The sequence below is a fragment of the Scaptodrosophila lebanonensis genome, unplaced genomic scaffold, assembly GCF_003285725.1.
Source record: "Scaptodrosophila lebanonensis strain 11010-0011.00,11010-0021.00 unplaced genomic scaffold, SlebRS2 tig00001410-arrow-pilon, whole genome shotgun sequence".
Taxonomy (NCBI): domain Eukaryota; kingdom Metazoa; phylum Arthropoda; class Insecta; order Diptera; family Drosophilidae; genus Scaptodrosophila; species Scaptodrosophila lebanonensis.
The window spans coordinates 2,790,541-2,813,925 of NW_022060738.1; the positions used below are offsets into that span (position 1 = coordinate 2,790,541).

The 23,385-nt window shown below is 39.6% G+C and overlaps 2 protein-coding genes across 2 annotated transcripts; both read right to left on the reverse strand.

Annotated features, from left to right (window-relative positions):
* Positions 1-8,116: 8,116 nt before the first annotated feature.
* LOC115630643 (kinetochore and Eb1-associated basic protein) lies at positions 8,117-10,211 on the reverse strand. Its single transcript, XM_030527283.1, has 2 exons — positions 10,059-10,211; positions 8,117-10,001 (listed from the first exon to the last, which is right to left on the reverse strand). The coding sequence occupies exons 1-2, from the start codon at positions 10,172-10,174 to the stop codon at positions 8,672-8,674; spliced, it is 1,446 nt and encodes a 481-aa protein (XP_030383143.1). The 5' UTR covers positions 10,175-10,211; the 3' UTR covers positions 8,117-8,671.
* A 4,308-nt stretch (positions 10,212-14,519) lies between these two features.
* LOC115630538 (E3 ubiquitin-protein ligase Su(dx)) lies at positions 14,520-22,895 on the reverse strand. The gene is made up of 6 exons (XM_030527143.1): positions 22,521-22,895; positions 18,920-19,263; positions 18,696-18,838; positions 16,328-18,471; positions 16,068-16,266; positions 14,520-15,997 (listed from the first exon to the last, which is right to left on the reverse strand). Exons 2-6 carry the CDS (start codon positions 19,119-19,121, stop codon positions 15,728-15,730), a joined length of 2,958 nt encoding a protein of 985 aa, XP_030383003.1. The 5' UTR covers positions 19,122-19,263; positions 22,521-22,895; the 3' UTR covers positions 14,520-15,727.
* Between the last annotated feature and the right edge of the window lie 490 nt (positions 22,896-23,385).

Genomic DNA, 23,385 nt, shown 5'->3' on the forward strand with positions numbered 1-23,385 from the left:
AGGAACTGCTGAGCCAGCTTCTGCTGACCTGTGTAGATTTGTTGCCGGAGAACCACACCCGCCTTTGGAGGCACTGCTGTGTCAGCTTCTGTTGACCTGTATACGAGTAATGCCTGTTAATAATGTTAGCATAATTTCCATAATTTCTCCATCATAGCTTGAAGCTAAAAAAATATTCTGTGTATGGGTCATTAATTTCCTGTAGATGCTTCTGATCCTGAGTTGATTTTGGAAAAGTCCATTGCTAAAGGTCAATGAAGCTTATTTTATTTAGAGTCGATGGATGCCGGAGTGCATTAGTGACCGCATGTCGGTCAAGCAAATAAAACCAGCAGCAGCGGCAACTGGACATGTTCTAATCCAGTTAGAACAGCTTTATCAACGCCTAGTCGAGCATCCGAGCAGCCGAGTGGCCACTTGTGAGATAGGCCCTATTATACATAACTGGAGCAGAGAAGCTGGCAAACACGCCCACATATTCAAATGCATTTGCAGTTTATTTTATTTGTGTGTGGCGCACTGCACAGGTGTTTAGGTTTGTGTGTGTGTGTGTGTGGCACATATCAACATGTCAGTTGTGTTTGTGCCTATGCTTGGGCTCTCGCACACCCTTCACCTACTATTCCTGGATATTCAATAAGTGGCACACAGCCCGACATCAGCTTCAGCACCAGCAGTAGCAACAACAACAACGGGTCAACATGGCGTATGCGCAACTTATGCCGCATAAGCACACGGCAAGTGTTTGCATGTTTGCAGTTCAACTGTTGGCCATGCAGCCAACATAATGATGGAAACGTGATAGACGTACATTTAAGAATATGAATGATCGTTTTACGATGTTGAGAATAGGCCTTAAGTAGCAGTTCTCACCAATCCGGGCAAGTTTTTCGATCATTTACAAAAAATATCTATGTACGAAGCGTCTTCTAAACTTCTTAAATGTTGTCCGCCCTTTTCAAAACCAAACTATTATAAAATTTGCTCCTATTCTTATAGATGAACAGTCCGACGAATTAACGGATATATATTCGAAAATATATGTGCATTTAATGGTTGGAGCGACTGCCACGCTTATTTCTGCATGTTACAATATTATTGAAAGTTCGCACAGCACCACATCGGTTGTGAGCATTTAGGAACGAGATCAAATCTGTTATATTAAAAAAGTTTGAAGTTTGTTTTGACTTTATATAGTTTTATTCATTTTTTCACTCCCTTATTTCTTATATTTTTATTAAAATTTAATGAATGGTGAAGCCAAATGTTTTGGTCCTTCATATCAATAACAAATTGGAACTTTTAACTTTTCGAATTTGTTGATACTCACTATCCCATCTCTATTTACAACTACACAGATTTATTGTGTGTGTGGGCACTAGATTAATCCACACGTTACATTTATAAAGTGACCATAAAGCATTTCAAGGATGAGACTCGAATAGAGAGCCAAGAGAAGTACGTTTGGAGCAGGCGACTGGCATCCATAGCAATTGGGCCACTCAGCCAATAATGTAATATGCAAATTCCAGGCTTAAACAAGCTTATGTGTCAGTAGCACAAGCCGCTCAAGGAATGCTTGCCAATTGCTTCTACTGCCTTGTAGCATCAAGCTGTACCTTCAACGGCCCAAAAGGGTTGCACGAGATAACGGTAGAAATAATGGCCCCATGTTGTTGTTTCTATTGCTATTGCTATTGCACTTGTCAGCCGATGTCAACGTCAACAGCTTTTTGCGAGGGTGCCGACCAAGAGGCTCTAGTCCAGCCTATTCGCTGTCCGCACCATTGTTTCGATGCGACATTTGACATCGATAGGTTCCTCTATGGTTCAGATTTTGGCTGTAGGAGACAGCCAGGCCTATTCTTTGTTTGATTAACTCGAGTCTTCTTTAAATTATCAGTTGAGAGTATTAATTGTTCTTTTGTTACTTCATATAGATTTGGAGTACCAATCGGAATACTAGGCCTTGATTGGAATCTATATCACTATAATATACCCCCACTAAGCTAAATGCAGTTGAAATTGTCAATAATACTATATTTTTGAAGCTGTACATAAAAGTTTCAGTTCCATGTCAACCAATAGGTACTGACTATTGGTATTGTTTACCCAGTACAGTACTCAATCCATTGAATTCCATACGGTTAGATGTTAATAAATTGACTTTATAACAAATATAATGAATCGCTGTTATAAAGTATCAACCATCCAATTACCTATCTTAGAGTTTTGATGCGAGCCTTAGGTTCTTGTTGCTATTCACTTCAGTTTACTACATATTTCCATAACAAACTCGAACATATTTAATTCGTATCAGCAACCAACATTTGAATTCAAATAAAGACGTAACAATACACTTCCTTTTGCCGTGTAGGTCCATTTGCTAGTATTCCGAGCTATTTGGCTTCAGAGAAACTTATTAAAATTAATAAACAAAACTCAATTAACAACAATTGCCGATATTATAATGGAGAAGATATTGAAGGAGCTATCTATGAAACACAACTTGACTCCTCGATTTCAAAATCATACTTGTAGGTATTCTATATTATGTTTGCACTGAGACTTTAGAGGGAGCAGAGCACAGCAGAGAAAATGCATAAACCACAAATAACTACCATTCCAGACACCCGCAAGAAAAGGTATTACAAGTAGGTACAGCAATGCTTGGCTATATATGATGATGTTGCAGCACTCACACGAATGACCACAGCAAATAAATAAATAACAATATATCATAATAATATATGAATGTAACTATGAACTTATTTGCAATATGCCTGCATTTGAAACCATTTTCTTAATTGGCGTTAAGTGTATTGGCAGCACTGCTAATAAAAATCCTTATAGTATGTCTCTTTTTTGGGTAAAGCGCAGCCAAATCCTCATTTACTGCTCAGCTCTCGCTACACCAGTTTTCCATTAAAAATTGGAAGCCCACGCCCTAAGCCTCAAGCCGACACCACCATTGTCGCCAGTATACTCGGTATTGCCTAGATTGTCGCTGTGTGCGTGTGCATGTGCGTGACAATTGCATTTTTGCATTTCCGCTTCCGCCTGCCGTCGTGTCTTCCTTCCTGCTCTTCCTCTCTGCCTCTCTGCTTGGACTGCCTGAACTTTGACGCACTTTGTTCGCATTTGCAGACGCGCTTCTTGCACTCATTTTTGGCATTTTATGCGGCCTTGGCCGCCCGTCGTTGCCACTCATCCATAAATTTGAACGGTTGCATTCACATCCGTACTTACTCGTACTTACTTGGGCCCGGCGCATTATATATATCACTGTCGTCCGTGTTCTGTGTACCGTGTTCGTCATCGGACGCCTTCCACTGCCAAATACATTGAGTTATGCAGGCCAATAAATTCTTTGTTTGTTTTCACTTGCATTAACATCAATGCTCATAAATTGCCCAGTTGGCTAATCCTTTGCCAAAGCACGTTGCTGACACTGTGCAATGGCGCGAATAATTTATTTAACAAGCCGAAATGTTATTGAATAAAGAGTCCGACAGCTTATGCGCATTTTCTGCTCTCCCAGTCATAATAGTTATGTACATTAGCATTAATTATGCAACAGGATGTCACCGTGCGTATGATTAACCCTAAATTCGGGCTCTCAAAGTGCATAATTTTAATTTGCAGCGTTACAAGGGCGCAGCCACAGCGCCGACTCAACCACATTTCACGCCTATTTTGTGCGAATTAGCAACAGCATTCGATGCAACGAATCATATTTAATGTGACAAATCGTGGGCTGTTTACAAAATTAAATGTGAGTCCGGAGTAAAATAAAATTTTAAAAAAACACAATCCTCAGTGTTTGGCACCCCTTTTACCCAAATACGAGTATGTTTGTCTACACCCATTCCAACGATGGCAAATGTGGGACACAGCTGTGATTTCGCATGTAATTGAAATAGCTTTTTAAAATATCATATCTTTCGAAACAATCCCGATACTAGTTTATATATATATAAATAGAAAGAAATGTAAAAACAGTTGAGATTTCAATGCGTATATCTTCACCTGGCCAATCTTTTTTATATTTTCATATAGCAAACAGCACTTTCAGTTGGAAATATCAATCAATGTTTTTATACGCGACTTGTATATAAAAAATCTCTCCCACTATAGTAAACTTGCCATGTAATAAGTGGCATAAATATAAACGATCATATAAAACTTTGACTCGCAGCGGCGCAAATCTTCTATGCATGGCACTTTATACAACTTTTATGGCATATAATTTAAATGCTCCAGCTCGGTGGAGCCATAGGGGTGGGGGCTGAGACTAAACTACTAAAACAACCCACGTGAAAGTTATAACTAAGCAGTAAATGCGCAAAACCAAGCGTAGATATATGAGCACACATACGAGCACACCTCCAGACAAATACGCAGATACACACTCACACACACATTTGCTGGTGTGTGCGGACCATAAAATGCAGAGCTGCAGCTTCAAATCCGCGCAAAAGGATGCACACTTCTGGCAAAACGGCGACGACACATAAACTACAGCAGCAGCAACAACAGCAACAACAGCAACAACAGAGCCAACAGTGGCAACAATGAGCCAAGCGATGTGTTGCCCATTTCAAAGCAAAGATTCACATACGTATGTGTGAAAATTGTTTGACGCACACATACATACACACACACACACACACGCTCGCATACAAACAAATACTTGTGTATGAACGCTAAACCAGCGACGCATTTCCACAAACAAGCAAAGGAAACACGCGTGCCCAGGAGAGTGTTTATTCGGAGGTAGAGCTGGAGGGGAGAGGGCGGAGAGAATGGAAATGCAATTGAAAAATGCCACGGTTTTGCATAAATCAGCAGAAAAGCGCCGAAAATGGCATGCAAACAGTCAACGACTAGGGCAGGAGTAGCAACCAAGCAGCAGCAACAGCAACAACAACATCAACAGCAGCAACGGCAAGGACAACAAACATGCAACGCAACTACAAATATGGCCAACAGCTGGACAGGCAACAGTGCCAACATAAACATGGCCGGCAAGCGAGACACGCGCCACCAGCCGCAGATATAATTTACTGATAATGCAATTGCCGTTAAAACGGCTGTTGAACGTGCATGCCCAAGGCACCTTTTCGCACCCTACAACACGATGGGGCATCTACGAAACCTATACATACTATGAACAGTTTACCAATATTGTCACAGCTAATTGTATTCACAGACGACAATAATATATTTTATTTTTATTCTACTTGATTTGAGAAAACCGTAAATATATAAAATATTAATACATTATATTTTATATATAACTTAAAAGATCAGAAAAACTCAAAATAAAAAATAAAAAAATATACAATATTGTCTATTAACGCCTCCAGCAATTTATTAGCCAGTGAGTAGAAGGGAACACTTAACGCTAGTTCATAACTAGATTAATTAAGGACCAAAAAGAGAGAAGAGAAATCATCCAGCCCCAGTCCGGCATACATACGTATTTACAAGTATATTGATTACGAATGAATGAAAATGCAACAAATATGAAGTATTTGAAGTCAAAAGTTGATGTTCAGGAGACTTTAAACCCAATATCCAATAGCATCTCGTAACTACTCGTACTTCGCCCGAATTACTCCTAAAATTTATCAGAACTAATTAAGCTAAACATACACTTTCAAAAATAAATATACACGTAAACACCATATAAAAGAATATACATACTACAATGTGATGGCTAACAATAAAAAAGTCATGTTTCACTTCCTTAAATTATACCCAAATGATTCATAACAAATAGAGATAATGTTAGGCAAGCTTGAAATGGCTGGAGTGCTGGTGTTCACCCGCCCACTTAGACATTGGAGGTCCGTTGTAATACCATGTAATCCCTAATTATGCTGAACGGTCTTCAGCTGTCTGGTGGTATTTAAAAATTGTACTAGGTCCATGAGTTCTCTACTTCCGAGAGGCCGTTTAAGAAAGGTTTCCCTAGGGTGCGTACCGTGCATCTGCACCTGCACTTTTCTTCTTCTCCTCCTCGTCTCTGCAGCTTCTGCTGCAAGCGTTCAACGGGATGTTCAGTCTCGATGCATGTCTGCCAATCGGGCCCGTGAGGGTCCCACCACCATGGAGATTTCAGTCCTTTTTAACTTTGCAAGCTTTAATGTCCTTTTTATGTGAAGGGATGGTCAGGTAAGCCTTGCTCGAACACACGATTTTGTGCTCTCCCAGCGTTGCTCTGCCATAGAACGTGCATGGTTGCGCGTCAGGAGCCGAAAGGATGTTCCCTTTCGGGTAGGATGCTTGCGTTTGTTCCCTCCCTTGCCAGCTCGTCTGCAATTCAGTTTCCCTCAATATTCCGGTGTTCTGGCACCCATATTTTTTTGTCTTCGTATTTTATTTAAAACTGTCCATCATGGACAATCATTAAATTGGATAAAGATAAACTTCACAGTTTATTATTTCATTTGGAGTGTGGTTGTAGTATCCGGCTAGTCCCTGGGGAGGTCCAGAGGATGGGTCCTGAGCAGGTCTGGCACCCATATGAGACTAGTACTGACCTGCTGTCAGTCGGAGATAATGTAGCAAAGTAAAAAAATTGTATTAATAATAATCATCTTTATCTGCACAAGCAGCAATATTATATAACTTAAACACATTTCATATTTATATGTACCCGTATATTAATTATCGACACTCTTTCAGCAGCTCGGAAGGGTATTTAGCCCTCGACCTGTGGGAGGAATGTCATTTCTTGTTTCAGCAACATTTTGGGCAGCAATGTAAGCAGAAATGTCCAACTGCAGTTGCTGTTGCAGCAGAAGCAGCAACAACAGCTTCCGGTTTTGCATAGGCCACAAAACGGTACTAAGCTTCGACTAAAGCAACACGAACCAATTGCGCTGAAATTTGCAGAAAAATTTGTCAAACGTTTGGAGGGGGTTAGGGTGCAGGATACTGCATATAAATATTGCAGAGAAATGACTCGGCGAAATACTCCCCGCTGCTCTCTGGTGATGGTGCTGCTGCTGCTGTTGCTGGCGCTGACAGTTTTTTCTCAAGTGCCCGCCATCGTCGCCGTCCTCGCTGTTGCCGGAAGCGGAAGCGTATAGAAAACATTGCAGTCCATCACAATCGCAATGGCAATGGCACAGAGCTCTGTCTGCTCTGCTATGTTGTGCATACAAATTTGATTTGCTTTGGCTGCAAACGATTGCAGTTCATCCTCCCACGACCTACCGCCCTCCCACTCCATTTATAACTTTAATGTTGCACGTTCTGTGTGGCATGTCGTAAAACTTTCAATTTGCTTATTTTACGCTTTCGTTTGTGTTGCCTTTCCACTGGTTTCCGTGGCTGACATCCGCGTTGTTTTCAAAATGAACTCGTGGTTGCCTCGCCATTTTCTAGTTGTCATTACTTGATGTTATTTCTCTTTAACGTCCTCCAAGATTGTCGTTAAATACTAGTTCCTGGTGCAATCGGCATTGGCTTGCCAGCAGCATTACATTACAAATTTCTTTTTGCTGTTTAATGTATGTTGTGCTGTGCATTGTGCATTAAGCTTAACAAGAAAATTGTACCAATTATGCTTAATTAACTAACATATCCATTGCACTGAGCGCTCCTTCCTGATTACCTGAACTTATTCCAGTTATCGAAAAGTAGAATGAACTAACAGACGTAATAGATAGGTAGATAGGTAGATAGGTGTCTGCGATGCCACCTTCTGTGTGTTTCATGCATTCACACTAAACTAATATATCCTATGAGTGAGATTCCTATTTACTAATTAAAACACAATAACATTTCTTCTACGAGACTCTTTTTTTAATAGATGAAATAAATACCTTTCATTTATTAAGCGTTTTATTATGAAATGTTGCTTGTTGAAATCCAAAAGGCTGATTGAAGTACATTGTTAAATGGTTAGTTGTTAACTATATACGAGTATGCGTTGAGTCCTATTCAGAATCGTAACTTATTTAATTTATACAATTTACTGCTCAATTTTCAATTTAACTTCGCACATATGTAATGTACTATGTGCAGCTGTGCAGTACACATATATTTGTATTGTTAGTCTCAACAATTTGTTGCTACTTATTTCATTTTGTGCTGTGTTGACTTCCTTTGGTAATGAGCTTTTAAACTCCACTCCATTGCACAATTTCACCAGAACATCCTATTGTCTGAGTTTCCAGCATATACTTTCAATTGTCAATTCAACTTGCCTTCATAAGAGCTTGGTAGCTTAGTTGGCCTAACACCCTTGACCATAAAACTTAGATAACTTGCCTTAATTATACGCACACCGATTTATTTCAAGCCTTATATAACATTATTATTTAATACACCGATGTCCATGGAAGGAAAAATAACTCCTACTGGTACAATTGCTTGTTTAAGATATCTTAAGCTAATTTAATATACAAGTATAATTTGATAATTCTTGATTTTCGTACCAAAAACTTATCACCATCACAACCACATATAATTAAACGTTTTCTGTAACGGGCTTACTAGACCTTTACGTCCTACTTTTTATAGTAGATATTCATTTCCTCATGGAGTAAAGCTTTTCACAAAAAGGAGATCAATGTATTGGCACATTAAAATAAGACAAATCTTCATATTGTTATGCAAAAAGGGAGGGAAAGTATATATATATATGTATATGTGTTTATGCAGCATGATTTGCTTTTGATAAATCGGTGCCGATTTTAGTTTTAACAGCACTTGATTCTATATCCATTTTGCTGCGCAATAGCTGCAACAGTTTATGGCGTTGAGCAACATCTTCCCGAGTTGGATGTATAGGTAATTCCAGTTGCAAAGAGCTACTAACTCTCCACCTCGACGAATAAATTAGATCACGCATGCGCACATTGAATGCCTCGATGCTGGTGAGCAATTCCTTGCGAGCACGTCGCAACTGCAATTTTTGTAAATGATCGCGCTCACAAAGCTCTTGGCGCACACGACGACACATCTGCAGCTCGTCCTTAAGCTGGTAAAGCTTCTCCAAAGAGCAAGTTGTCGGTTGCGCTACTTCTTGTTTCTGGTATTCAGGTTCTGAACATGTGCTCTGTAGTATGTTGTCCTTAGTTTTCAACAAGTGCTCACTGCCTTTGCACTTCACGCTACCCGCTTGCAAGAGATATTTACATTGAAGAAGCTCTGTTTGTAGAGTCTTTAATTTTTCCCTTAGTTGTTGCAGCTCCTTGCTGCGCGACATAATATCTGCATCTAACCCGCTCTCTTCTGCCTTCAGCTGTTTTAGCTCAAGGCTTTTTGACTTCATTTCCGCAAGTTCGCTATCCTGGTCCAAGATATCGCACAGCTTCGATTTGTTCGCCTGATATATAGGGAACAACTTCACGGCCTTGCCAAAAATGAACTCGTCCAGCGTGTCTTCTGTAAATGCAAATTCGGCCTGTGAATCCGCCTCTGGAGGAGGCGCGAAATCCATGAGGAAGTCGAGCATCATTAGTACATAGCCAAAACAATGCGTTACAGTTGGCGTCAAGAGCCAAGATCTGTTAACCTTATGAGGATATCGAAGCTGCCGCAGTGCAACCAATAAGCTTTCAATGTGATTTCCCTTATCTAGCGCAATTTGCGTACACCCTGCGCAGCGTAGGAAATGATTAACTACTGCCACAAATTGTTTCGTAGACATTTGTCGCAAACTTCCGTGGAAGAGTGTTTGGCGAATGCCCAGTTGCTTCAAGTAGGCCTCAATGCGTTCTGTTGTATCTTGTATCCACTGAGTGTCCCTTTGTGGTGTAACCGCGTGTCGTTCGACTACAAACAGACTTCGCCTTATTTTAGTCTCATTTCCGGGCTTGGACGCAGGGCCTCTCCAACCAGGAACCTTAAGATGAGTCCTGTTTTCGTTAACGTTTCCCAATTTCGATGTGGTGGACGGCTTTGTTGACGGCCAACGAAGCTCAATCTCCCTTGTGCGCATGGGCATGAGATCAACACTCCTGGGCACATTAATGGGGGTTCTGAAAATGAATGCTCTTTCATTTTTTGGCTTGTTTTTCTAGCTAATTTCACTTCACCTGTTCCCCCAACTCCAAGGCGATAGGCCCAAGTCAGCTAACAGTTCTGGTACGCGAAGCGGATACGTCTTTGAGGGTGTGCTTGTACAGCATTTGCCCACTTTTGAAAATGACATATTTATTAGTTTATTTATTATTTGCAATTGCTTGGTATTCGCGCTTTATTTTCAAGCTTCTTCTTCTTTTTGCCATTCGCTGTGAATGCAACCCTTATTAAGTGCTGTAAGATTTCTCACTTTATTATTTTCAGTTGCTTATTTGTATATAAAGTTACTAGAAAATAAAAGGTTTAATGATATTGGGAATAAAAGGAAAAATTATAAGCCGAAAAGCACATTAAATATTGCTATATCATTTTGTACTATTAGCAGATAAATTAGGAACTAATCCCATTTTATGGTATTTAAATACCGTACATTAAATGATTTAAAAATGTAGGGACGAAAATATCTCAAAACGCTGTAAATTATTTTTATTTAGCGATTCGAGAATTATTTTGTGTGATGCTATGGATTGTGGCGTAATGAAATGGAAATCAAGATAAAGAACTTGAAATAGTGATAATAATTCCGTAAATTTTCCTGTTATATAGTTCAAAGGAGATGATTGCATAACGTCTAAAATACTGCATCCTAAAATTAACATCAAATTTAAGAAGTTTGGCTTTGATCCTTCCGGCTTTACTTGTAGTTTTTTTTTTTTTATTTTGTATTGAATAGCGAGTTATGTATATGGCTGACGCGACATCAGTATAAGTACATACGTAATTGTCTGACCTGTTATACAAATAAAATATGTACCACTCGCTCATAAGGTTATGATTAATGAAATACAGGACAACAAAGCATGAGTTCCGTTTGTGTGTGTGAAAATTTCCCAATTATATGTTGTAAAATATGCATGAATGGAAACACGTATGCCACAATTATTAACACCTCATAATTTGGCATGCGACATAAATATGTGTTTGTACATACACACGTGCATACATATGTACATATTGTTCGTTCTTAGGCCCTAAATAAATTATTTATGCATTATTCAAAACAAAATCGATTTGATGTGAGCACTGCACACAAATGTCATGCATAATAAAAAAAAAAAAGCTTCCGTTATTTACACACATGGCCTTTTGTACACAATTATGTACTATATATGAGTACGCCATAGGTATACCCTTGCAAATGTAGTAGTTTGATTTATTATCGCATATTATATTATATTATATTATATTATCCCGTAACACCTTCTTCGCATTGAGGAAATTTTATTTCCTATGAGATGAATCACAGCCATCTTTTGTCAGAGGCATAAGACCTATCAAATAAAAATTATGGAATATATGTACATATATGTCCTACTAAGTACATCTACATCATATATCCTACTAACTATATCCATGCATGCACCACCGCCGATAATTTGGGACCCAACCGGAATATGACAGCAACATTTTGTAGTAGTTCTGCATAATATTGTTTCTATTACAACTATATAAATAGTATTTGAAATGGCCAGGAGCGTCAGATCGTATTAAGTACACATTAGCGGTACTAACATTTGGAACAAATAACAAAAAAGTTATCTTTACATGCTTCGAAGTTATACTTATAATCCCACTCTTCACTGTGTCCTACAACTAGTTCTGTATTCATCTTATATGACTGTAGTATAAGCTTAATATAATTAATTACAAAATAACTTTTCAATAATAATAAAGCTGTAGAAAAGCTGATCAGGGATGACCGCTTTCGTATAGAACATACATACATACATAGATCGTTCGTCAGACCCTGAGATGAGATCTCAAAAACTAACATACTTATATTATTGTAAAACTCGATTTCACTTAGAAAACTTACTTTTTTAAGGTTAAATGGATTTTTTCTGTAGACAGAAGAGGTTGCCTTATGTTATCCTTATTGTATTCGTCTATGTCATACGTAAATAATGTCTGAACTCATTTAAATCGTCCAAGTATATCCTATAATAGTTACAGAACGATAACAGTTATTTGTTATGTAGTTTATAAGGCAAATGCAAATAATTGTTTAGTGTTTAAGGTGACGACGGCACTACGGCATGCATATGTATGTACAAGTATGTATGTAAATTTATAAGTAGTAAGTCTTAAATTAATATACAAATTCATTGAACAGCAGCAGGTTGTCAACTGTGAAGTGCACATACCCGTTACGTTATGTATGTATGTATGTGTGTAACTATAATTATAATTACAAAACAGCACACAGACACCCACCCACTCACTCAAATAACAGAGAAGGGTCGGCAGGCTGCTCTAGTTGGGCTCTCGCTGTCGCCCAATCCCAATGGAAAGGCGGCATGGCCATGGAAACATATAGTACAATGTCAGGTGGGAGCCTGTGTGTGGCGCCCAGTAGCGGCGCCATCTCGTAATGGTGTTAAATGGGTTGCCATTGTGGTGTTTTTGTTGTTGTTGTTGCTGCGATTTTTATCTGTTGTTTTGGATGCTGCGTTTTTGCAATTTTCCCGCAATAAATAATGAAGAAGCTTGTTAAATTTGGAGCGGAACGCGTACCACCAGCAGTGCCTGCGGAGAGCACAGCACACACACACACACACCTCACTTACACACGCTCAAGCAGTAGTACCAACAGGGGCAAATATTATCATTTTCTTGCCCGAAGCTTTAATACGCTTTAACAGTATTCCTTTCCCTCGGTGTGAACAAATTCGTTGTGATATACGGTGTCACGTATGGTCATTTATGCCAGTTCGACGAGTATTATTAAATATTCAAAATATATACACCTAATTCTGTTTTTACACGGTTTTGATTTAACATGGTTTGAAAATTAAAAATAGTATATATGTACATATGGTTACACGGCTTTATTCCATTTAGCATTTATCACGATTCAAAATAACACAAAATAAATAAATAAAAACACACCATTCTTATATGGGTCGTTATGCACATTATACAAGTATATGTGATTTAATAAAATTAACATATCGCATTGTTTTTTTTTAGAGATAAGGAGCCAATCATCTATTTGTTGTCTTTTTTTACACGGTTTTTTAACACGGCTTTTCTGGAACCAATCTACCGTGTAAAAAAAGAATTCAGTGTAATATAATAATAATATAATAATACAAATATCTTAACAGAAAATGGGGGAGGGAGTGGGGAGATGCATCAGGGAAAAACACAAGCTTGTTTTTGTCAAGTGGCGCTCATTCTTCCTGGGATACTTGTGTTTATAAGACGGACTGACAGATGAGGTGCCTATTAGGAATCTATTTATTTATTTTTTAATCCCCGGATACATAACACACATTTCTAATATTACATTATAATATTACTATAACCTCAACCCCAAGAGTAAAAAGGGAATATCATGTTTGCGTATCTCCGACCTTTTCATACAAACAATTTCAGTCCAATACTACGCCCAGGAATTTCAGCAAGGAGCTGTCTCCACTTTTCTTCATTTTGATTTGCTATGCACGTATAAAATAGTGATGGAAATTTTTGTTTGCTTACTAAGCAAGGTTGTAGAGCATTCTACATTGATTTTTTTATAAGTAGCAAGTTTTAATTATTGAGGAATGTTTGTACAATTTGTACAATTCTACAATTCCAACTAAAATTTGGTTTGAAGTGGAATTCAGAACCTTCTGTTTAACTTTGAAACTTACACGGAGACCTTAAAAATTCAATAAACTTGGATTCCAACATTGATAAATCAAAATTGAAATTGCTCATAAATTCATAATACTCCCCCCCTCTCTCTCTTCAGCTAACCATGTTGCATTTAAAACTGCACGGAAATGGCTTTTGCCCAAAGGTGCACGTTTGTGGCAGTTGCCTCATGTGGCGCGTGGCCAAAGTCGATAGCTGGAAAAGCAGCAGCAGGCTCCCAGCACGTCGCGGACGCTGAGTGGATGGCATGTATTTGTTGTTGTCATTATCATTGACCGCCTTTATCATCGCGAATTCTCTTCCATGTCAAAGTATATGAATCAACCGCAATGGATGCCGCACTGCGGGTCCCGGTGCCGGAGTGTGGCTTCTTCGTTGCCTCCAAATGAAATAAATAAACACATCATGACATTAAATATGTATTATTTCCTTTAATTCAGAACACAAGATCGTTCAATGCAGTAACATTGTTATCCATATTTTTTGTGAGGGAATGCAACACTACGAGCCACGCGAAATTGAGATAGTTAAATACATTTAGATTTATTTCTACAAAAAAAATCAAGTATTGCGCACGGAGGGCATAGTATGAAAGGAGATTATTTTCGACATAACGTATTTTATTTCATAAAACCCATAGCTTGGAAGCCTATTTTCGTCTTATCAAAAGCAATGTGCCCTTCATATGTCCCTGCTGTTTCATCCCATTTGACCCGTAATTTGTTAATTATTTTGTAGGAGTAATACTAAGCAAAGAAATAAAACAACGAGACTATCACTAAATAATTTTGCATTTATTTTTTTTAATACAGTACATTTTATTAAACTAATTGAAATCTATTTATATATCAACTTTAGACGCCACTCTGCTTTACACAACTTCCTCCGGCCACGCCTCACGCAACATTTTCGACATTTTACAATAAACGTAGCATTTTGTGATTTCTGTTTACAACTAACAATGAATTGCCCTTAGTTTGCCCTATTTATGTATTACATACGGTTTTGCTTTGCGCTAATTGTTTGTAACTACATTTTGTTATCAACAATTATTGCTATATGAAGTCATACATGTCGTATTTATACTTGTATATATATGGTTTACTTGTCTTTACGAACTAAATCATTTAGTTATGAGTTGTTTGTTTTATATCCGGTGTTTTAAGTTTGCACGATATTTGTTGGTTGTGTTTTTTTTTTGTTTAAAATAAATTTTTCTGTATAGTGATTATGCATAGTATGCTTAGAGCTACAGTTGTGAACAATTGAACAATTAAAATCAGTTATCCTTTAACGCTATTTAGTTGCATTTTACATTACCTAAGTATGTACTTAGTTCGACTTCAAGCTTGCCACGCGCGCATATCGGCGATGTACGAGTGTTCTGGATAGTAAAGTTATGCTCTGTGTGTTAACAATGATTTGTGGTGGAATAGTGAGCAATAGAAGCAGCAGTTTCAAATAATTATTTACAATAAAACCTTAAATAAAATAATTCTTAAAGTGTGTAATTAGTTGCAGCATTGCTATTGCTCAGGTTTATGCGTAAGTATACATTTAGATATATACTTATTCATAGGTATGTATCTTTTTAGCTTTCGTTTCGCTTGTTTCTGGACAGTCTGCCTGATTTGATTTCTAAAATTTAGTTTAAAATTGGTACACAAACACTAAGCTGTGTGAATGAAATGTGCATTAAAAATTAATGGAAATTATGGAAACTTAACAATCGATTGCAGCAATTGAGCCAGCGCTTTTGTGGAACAGACGCTTAGAAGTAAGTGTTGAATATAGGAAACCCGAGGCGGCCTTAACATAGAGTGTACATAATATAGTAATACATACAATACAATAAGGTTAAATATATGCAATAATAATATAATAATAACAGTAACTATCAACGCAACACAGGACAGACGACGAGGACGATGCGCGACTAATTAAACATTAATCAACAAACCGACCACAAATCCACCACCACTCATTCCTGGCAAAAGCCCTCAGTCTCCTCAATGGCAAAGGTCAATTTCTCAACTAACTGATCGTAGCTCTTATATGGCGGCAGATCCAAGCGATTGAAGCAGGTGTGCGAGCGCGGTAGCCACGTCTCCTTACCCACTTTTTCAATGCAAAAGCGCTGCGGGCCGTTTGAGCCCATGAGCTCGGCAAAACCACCGACGGGTACGCGACAGGTGCCTGTGACAAATTGCAGCAGACGGGCCCGCTTCTCATTGTCTGTTTCACGTACAAACTAAGCAAGAGGAAGACAAATACATTATGTATATAATTTAATGCTTGACCAACGCGTTTTATGGACTCACCTGCCAGAACCAAACCACTTGTTTTGAATTGCGATTGTAGTGCCTGTAAATGGTATTTCGTTGCCAATCCTCTACATCTACATCCTGCATGCCACACAATATCAGTTCCAGCTCACGCTCGTCAAAATACTTGAGCCACTCCAGTGGCACAACCTCATTAAAGCCTTCCAAAAATGTTTTAGTCTGCTGCTCAATGCCACTATAATTACAAAAAATACTTATTAGCCTTTCCCATTTCCAGCTAAGCACATGAAACTTACCGCGTCATGCGCCACTCCGTCATAAGTGTTATGTACTCCTCCTTGTTTTCTTCTATCACACGCTCCTTCTCGCCATTCTCCTTCAGCTCATGGTGTATGATTTGACCCAGCACCTCAAAGTCCACGCTGAACCACAACTCCAGACCACATTCATCAATATTATTGTCACGCACCCAAATTAGAGAATTATAAAACTCCGGATCAATTGTTTCAATGTCCTTGATGGTCAACTTCTTGTTCAACATGCGCTTATAGAAGGGCATGGTGAAGCCGGAATAGATGAAGCGTCCATGATACAACGCCATTGCAATGAAGCGTCCAATGAACTTGAAGTACTGCAGATGATCCGGATTTACATAGGAGGCAGGATTGATTTGCAGGCTGTAATTATTCTTGTTCGCGTACTCGAACAGACAATACATGGGATTCAGCACTTCATGCGATAGCAGGAAGAACCACTCCCTCGACACGCCACCATAGTCCAACCCCTCCTCACCACGAAATATTATGTAGAGTCTCCGGCGCAGCTCATAGGCCGGCAATCGCATGATCTGATGGTAGGAATCCTCGAATAGCGTTTGCCGAGCGACCGTAATCTTGATATGCGAGGGAAGAGCGTTGCTCTGGCACAGGTAACGAAATTGTGACAACTTCCAGCGGAAGCTGCGCTCATAGGCCCGCGGCACTCCATACACACCCTTTGCTCCCTTCGGCGCACCGGGTCGCGGATCCTCGAATGTGGTACGCCGCGTATTGTGATCCACGAAGAAACGTTCGCCAGCCGCTGTATAACGAATCTCCCAGCCTGGCGGGAGTGGACCCTCATTAATAAGGCTTACCTCTTGACCCTGTGTCCGCGGATCCTCCCACTGGGTTGTACGATTCTTGTGGTTTACAAAGTATACACGATTATCAGATTGCACCTTCTTCTCCCAGCCATCGGGCAACGGCCCGAGAGCATCCTCCTCGTCTTGCGTCACCTGCGCCGCCTGTTGTTGCTGCTGCTGTTGCGGATAGAGGAACCGCTGATTGCCCTGCGCCACTACATGTGCCCGTTGTCCCTGCCAATGTTGGAAATGCATCAAACGCTCGCTGTTTGGCCGCTGCCATGTAGTCTTGCGTGTATTGTGATCCACATAGTAAACGCGTCCGCGCAAATCTTTGCGTATCTCCCAGCCCGGAGGTAGGGGTGTTGGCTTCTCCCAGTAGGTGGAGCGTGTATTGTGATCCACATAATAGCGACGCCCATACTGATCTAATCTTATTTCCCAGCCCGGAGGCAGAGGCTCATCATCAGCGGGCTGTGTTTGCAACTGAGGATCGGCCACGTTACTCACAGGCAGAACATTGCTGGGCGGTTGTTCGCCTACAGCCCCCGTCACCGCCATATAGCCGGCAGCGGTAGCCTGTGCTCCATTTTCCATAACGACGGGCGACTGCTGGAGCGGCATTTGCATGGCCGCCCCATTGGCATATAGTTGCGGAAGTGGACGTTGAGTGACGGGCGATGTCGTGGGCGGTGGCTGCTGTGGATAGGACGCAGTTTGCGGCACTGCCGCCGCGCTGCCATTGACCAGACGCAGTGGTTGCTGTTGTTGTTGATGCTGTTGTTGTTGTTGCTGCTGTTGTTGTTGTTGTTGCTGCTGTTGGGGTTGCTGTTGCTCCCACACGGGCGGCGCCAGTCCACGTCGCATGCTATGCATCAGCTGTTGGTCTCCAGTACTACCATTGGCAATGGGAGAGCGTGTAGGCGCCGCATTCTCATTCACATTATTGCAGTGGAGCCGCATACGCGCACGCACTCCTCCATAAATGACACAGCTGCGGCCTGAGCTTGCAGCTTCACTCACAGCTGGATTAACTGCCATGGCAGTGGCCCCTCCAGCATTGCCGTTCTGCAGTGCTAACTTACTCATGTCCAGCTTTAATCCGTTCAGAATAGCCACCAGCTCGCCGCTTTTCGTTTGCCGATTCTCCGACTTCGTTGTGACGAACAGATCAATGGACAGCTCTAAATCTGAGCACCGACCATTGAAGTGCTGCAGTATGTCTGCCAAATGGATGACCCGCTCACCCAGCATGGCATCCTTGCGAAAACTGGAATGGTCCAACACCTTGAAGTGCAACGTCGAATTGGGCGTGATCTGAAGATACCAAAAAATATGTTATAATATGTGGAATATTTTAATGAAGTCATTGAAGGTTAATTTTGTTTAATTGACTGTCGTAACTACTTGTATTTTTGCTTAGTTTTAAATTCGATAGGATCCTACTGAAAAGAGGCTTATTTATTTGGAATCTTAGGTTTACACCACTTCGGATTTCAGACTTCGTAGTCACATATCAGGCAATTAAGAGAATCTCTTACCAGCACTGTGAACTCCTCGTTCCATTTGGGCAGATAGCTGTTCTTTACCAGTTCTGTTTTACGCTTGCTTTTGCTATCGATTACTAGCTCGACATATGGGTTTGGTTTCAGGAACCCATTATTGCGCAGTGACGCCTCCTCAACTGGTAAATAAATAAAATAATTACAATGGTTAACAATTTTCAGCAAGTGCTGTGATTCCCAGGTGGACTTTGGATACTCACTTGTCACGCTCAATTGATGATAGCCTTGACTGCCAGCGCCCCCACCACTGCTGCTACAACTCATGCCTGTGGCCGCACTGGAGACACTAGTGTTGCAGGACGAGTTATTCAATGCCTGTCCACCGTCACCAGCAACACCTCCGCCCCCTCCCACAACCACACCGGAAGCTGCACCTGATGACAGCCCATTTCCATCGGCCATTTATTCGTTGGCTCGTCGCTTCTTGTGCGCTCTGTATTTTCTGTGAAGGCTTTCAAGGGTCGGCCTATATGTCCTTGTGGTCACTCACACTGCAGTGCGAGCCCTCGCCTCTTCCTGTTGGCCTTTTCGTGACGTCCAACTGCTGTTGAGCAAAAGAGAAACATGAGAATTATTTAGTGCCGCTGAAAATTTTTGGCAACAATACAAAGCTTATCAAAATAACACAGAAATACGCACACATCCAAATAATACGCTGTAGATTACGCGCACGAAAGATTAGATTGTGGGAGCTGAGTTGAAGCAGAGATGATAAAGTGGGGAAGTCTGTCTGATAACACTGCTATTAGCCAAATGGGAGATGGCCAAGTTAACCCTCAGGAAAAACCTCAACTGCGATATACTATATGTATTTATGAATATATAACCATGCTATGTACGTTTCCTCACACATACTACTACATGCATATATTCTACAAAATACGAACTAAATTTCCTGTCATTTCGGAGGAAGTGACTCCTTCACATTAATAATAATTTATAATGCTAGTAATATTTTTAATTAGGGTAGCGAATGTTTTACAAAGCGTAACGATGACTTGTGTTGTTTCGAAACCTAGATAACGTTACGGAACATATTTTGCGCGATCGCCGACTAACACAGAAAATGAAACAAAGAAATGAATAAAGAAAACAGCATTTATTTAAGTAAATGCACAAATAAATGCAAAGTGAATAAATAATTAATATAAAGCAGCAATTATGTGGCTGAATTAATTCGTCTGTTGTTCCCAAGATATGAAATTTTGGCTTTTAATAGCAATGGATGAAAAATTATGACTTGTCATAACGTCAATGGCATCAAATAACATAGGATCTGGGAGACTTATTTCATCACGTCCCAAGCTATTTTGTACTTAAGCTAGTGCAATTGATATATAGTACACACATACGTATATATCTACGATTACTACCCTGCGTGCTCTGATGCGTATTTAAGCTTTCCCTTTCTATCCAGACCTAATTCTTTTTTAAATTAAAATTTAAAAAAAAAAATTTATTTCTATCCCGTGCTTACTTCCAATATTTACATTAAATCGTTTGTGAATGATATAATGTGATATGTGTAGCCATGTTCTTAATGAACTCAAGGTTCTTAGAAAGTATCAAAGCTAGAGTAACCAAGCAAGGTATTCAGGTTCCCCTGAACCCTAATTTGCGTATTATTATTATTGAATTATTTATCACGATAGGTCAGTTGTAAAGAAAATTATAGGCAGAAATGAAATCTATTCCAAAGTGGCTGTTGCTGGTGCTGCTGCTTTGGCCCAACTCTATACTTCACACATACACAAACACATATATGTATGTAGAACTTTTCACCGCGATTTTACCATACTAACGGATTGTAATAGTTCAATTTGGCATGTGCACAACAGCATATCAAAATTTGACGCCAATCGGACCAGCGGTTTTAAGTCTTCAAGCAAACATACAGACTTTCATTTTAATATTTTTGTAGATATTGTATATTGAGTTTTTCTATTGTTGTTTTGGTATTTACAGCAGTTGCGTGCGATTCAAAATTATTGTATAATGTTGTTATATTTGTCATCCAAGCAACGATTCCACTGCGATGGCAATGCCCGTGCCGCATGACAAACCGTGGCTCTTTATTTTTAACTAATCTAAAATATTTAACATGGCCATGTTTTTATTATCAGCGAAATTAAAAAAGCACCCAAGTAAAAATGTCCCAAGTAAAATCAATCATATGCACAAATAAGAGTGTTATGTAGGTTATTATTAAATTTTGGCATTCATTTACAACAGCGGTTTGCACTTTTTCCGGGCGGTCATTTTATCGGAGCCTTTTTACACGATAATCGCGTCAAATGACTCAACAGTATAAGTCGGCGAAGCTTGATATACTATATATTTATACTCGTAGATACGACGAAGTACTATACGTATGGATCTTAAAGTACTTATTGTATTCATATTTTCAATTGTTCGATGTTTTTGTTTGTGTTGCAAGGCCCTCGCTAACAATTTTGCTGCTCGGTTTTTTGTACGCCCAAGCTCGGCATTTAATTTTTTAAATGTTGATATTGTAACAATTGTTGTTGTTGCTACTGCTGTTAGGGCTTGTTATAATAGATTTATTATTATATGGCAGTTTTGTATGGTGTGGTTTTAATTTACACGTGAACTTGCATGTGCGCTCAGTTAGCATTAATAGCAAGTGGTTCAATACGTACATACATACATATATTCAAAATATATTATTGCTGAACAGGTTAGCAAACATGGAGTGTTCATTATGTATACAATTTAGACACATCATTGGAACGTAATGTATGTATGTATGTATATCCTTTAAATGAGTATAAAAACGACTTCTTTTTTTGCACGCCCAATCTGAGAGCAGCGGCTTATCAGCAGGCAGCTGTGGGAATAGTGTATGTAGTAAATATGTATGTATGTGTATGCGATCCGTCACAGCGGCACACATTTCCCTTATGATAATGATTTGTACACGTACCAATACCAGTAACACATACTCGTACAAATACACTCAATAAACAATGTATGATAAGTAGTATAAGTGAGACGGTTGGCAAAAGTGCTGCTTATCACGAGCGTGCTTAGCCAGGCCAGCTAAAGGCACAGGCGGCGAAAATAATAGCGAAAAGAACGGAAAGTAGTCAGCAGCAAGTGTGACAACAATAAAAGCTACATTTACACATACACATACATCGGTACATATGTAGGAACGTGTGTATATTGGGTACATATAAAGGAATCCATACCCACATACAAGTCTACATTAAAAATGCAATGACACACGCAAGAAACTTGAAAATAGTGAAGGTAGAGGATGGGTGGGTGACTTAAGGCTGTCATTGCACTAGCGCAGGGACACCTGACACCCACACACACATACTAAGCACTCGCGCACATATGTATGCACATAAATATACATATGTATATGTTCATATGTAGTGTGTGTGTACATACATGTATATAGAAAAGAATTTAGCCCAGTAAGGCACAAACATTCTTACAAGCAGTACACGCACAACCGCCACTATTTTATTCCTACAAACACATCCATGTCGATTTGTATGTGTGTATGTAGAAGTCAAAAGCTAACACAGTTGTTGGTGTATGTGTGTCACTCTGTTTGTTTGTAATTGAGGCAAAGGTCGCGAAACGCTGACGCTGCTCCACGAAACTTGCCACTGCCCCCACTCCACTGCACACACGGGAATTTACGTAAATTCCAATGCACAAAGGTGTTTTGCATGACCACAAACAATCCATACCAATGTATATGTATGTATTAACTGTTTGTGTTGCTTTTTTACCTGCCTAAGCGTTTTCGTTTACGCTGCTTACCTTCTTGCTGTTCGCTCGCTGACTGCTTAATTGGCGTGAGGTCCGCGATTGTCTGCTTTTGCGAAAAAAAAACACCAAAATTTCAACGAAATTCGTTTTAATTCTCGCGGGAGCTTCTACTGCACAATTGTATTATTGGTTTAGCTTGGCATTTTGCACGGTGCACGTTTGTGCAGGTATTTGGCCACAATTTTATGTAATTTAATATTTTTACAGAATTTTAGTTCGTTCCACTGCCAAACTCACGAACATTCACAAGTGATTCACAATCCCCGGTTTCTTCCGGATTCTCATTGCAGTCGCGGCGTTAAATTGCTCTTCATATATTACAATTATAGGAAAATGTACTTTGTTACATTTGTTTTTTTTTTTTGCGAGCTAAGCAGCAGAATTAGTTGGTGAATATACAATCGAGGTGTCGAAAAACATATCGATTGTGTCCGATAACAGCAGTGCTACCACCCAGCTAAAATAAAGCTTCAGAGACGTCTGGTAGGCGGCGCCACTATTCCCCTCATCATTTGCCACAACTATTATGCTGCTAGCTTAACTGCTAAAACATATTAAATAATTTCGTGTGTTGTGATTCAAAATTATTTTTTACTTCAATTTGTTCACTACATTTCAGCCAGGCCGTTTTTACATCTCCATACAATAGACGACAAATTTGTTTTTATTTTTTGATTGTACAAGTAGTTTAGTAGTTAATCAAATGATGCCTCACAACAAGACAACAAGACGTTATAGAAAAATACCAAAATAGGCAAACCGATTTCTTAATCTATCGGTCAGCAGTATTGAAGTCGACGGCGCCACTGTTAAATTGAATAAAGTGCCGTCTCCGAAGCAAGGACGTTTATTATCG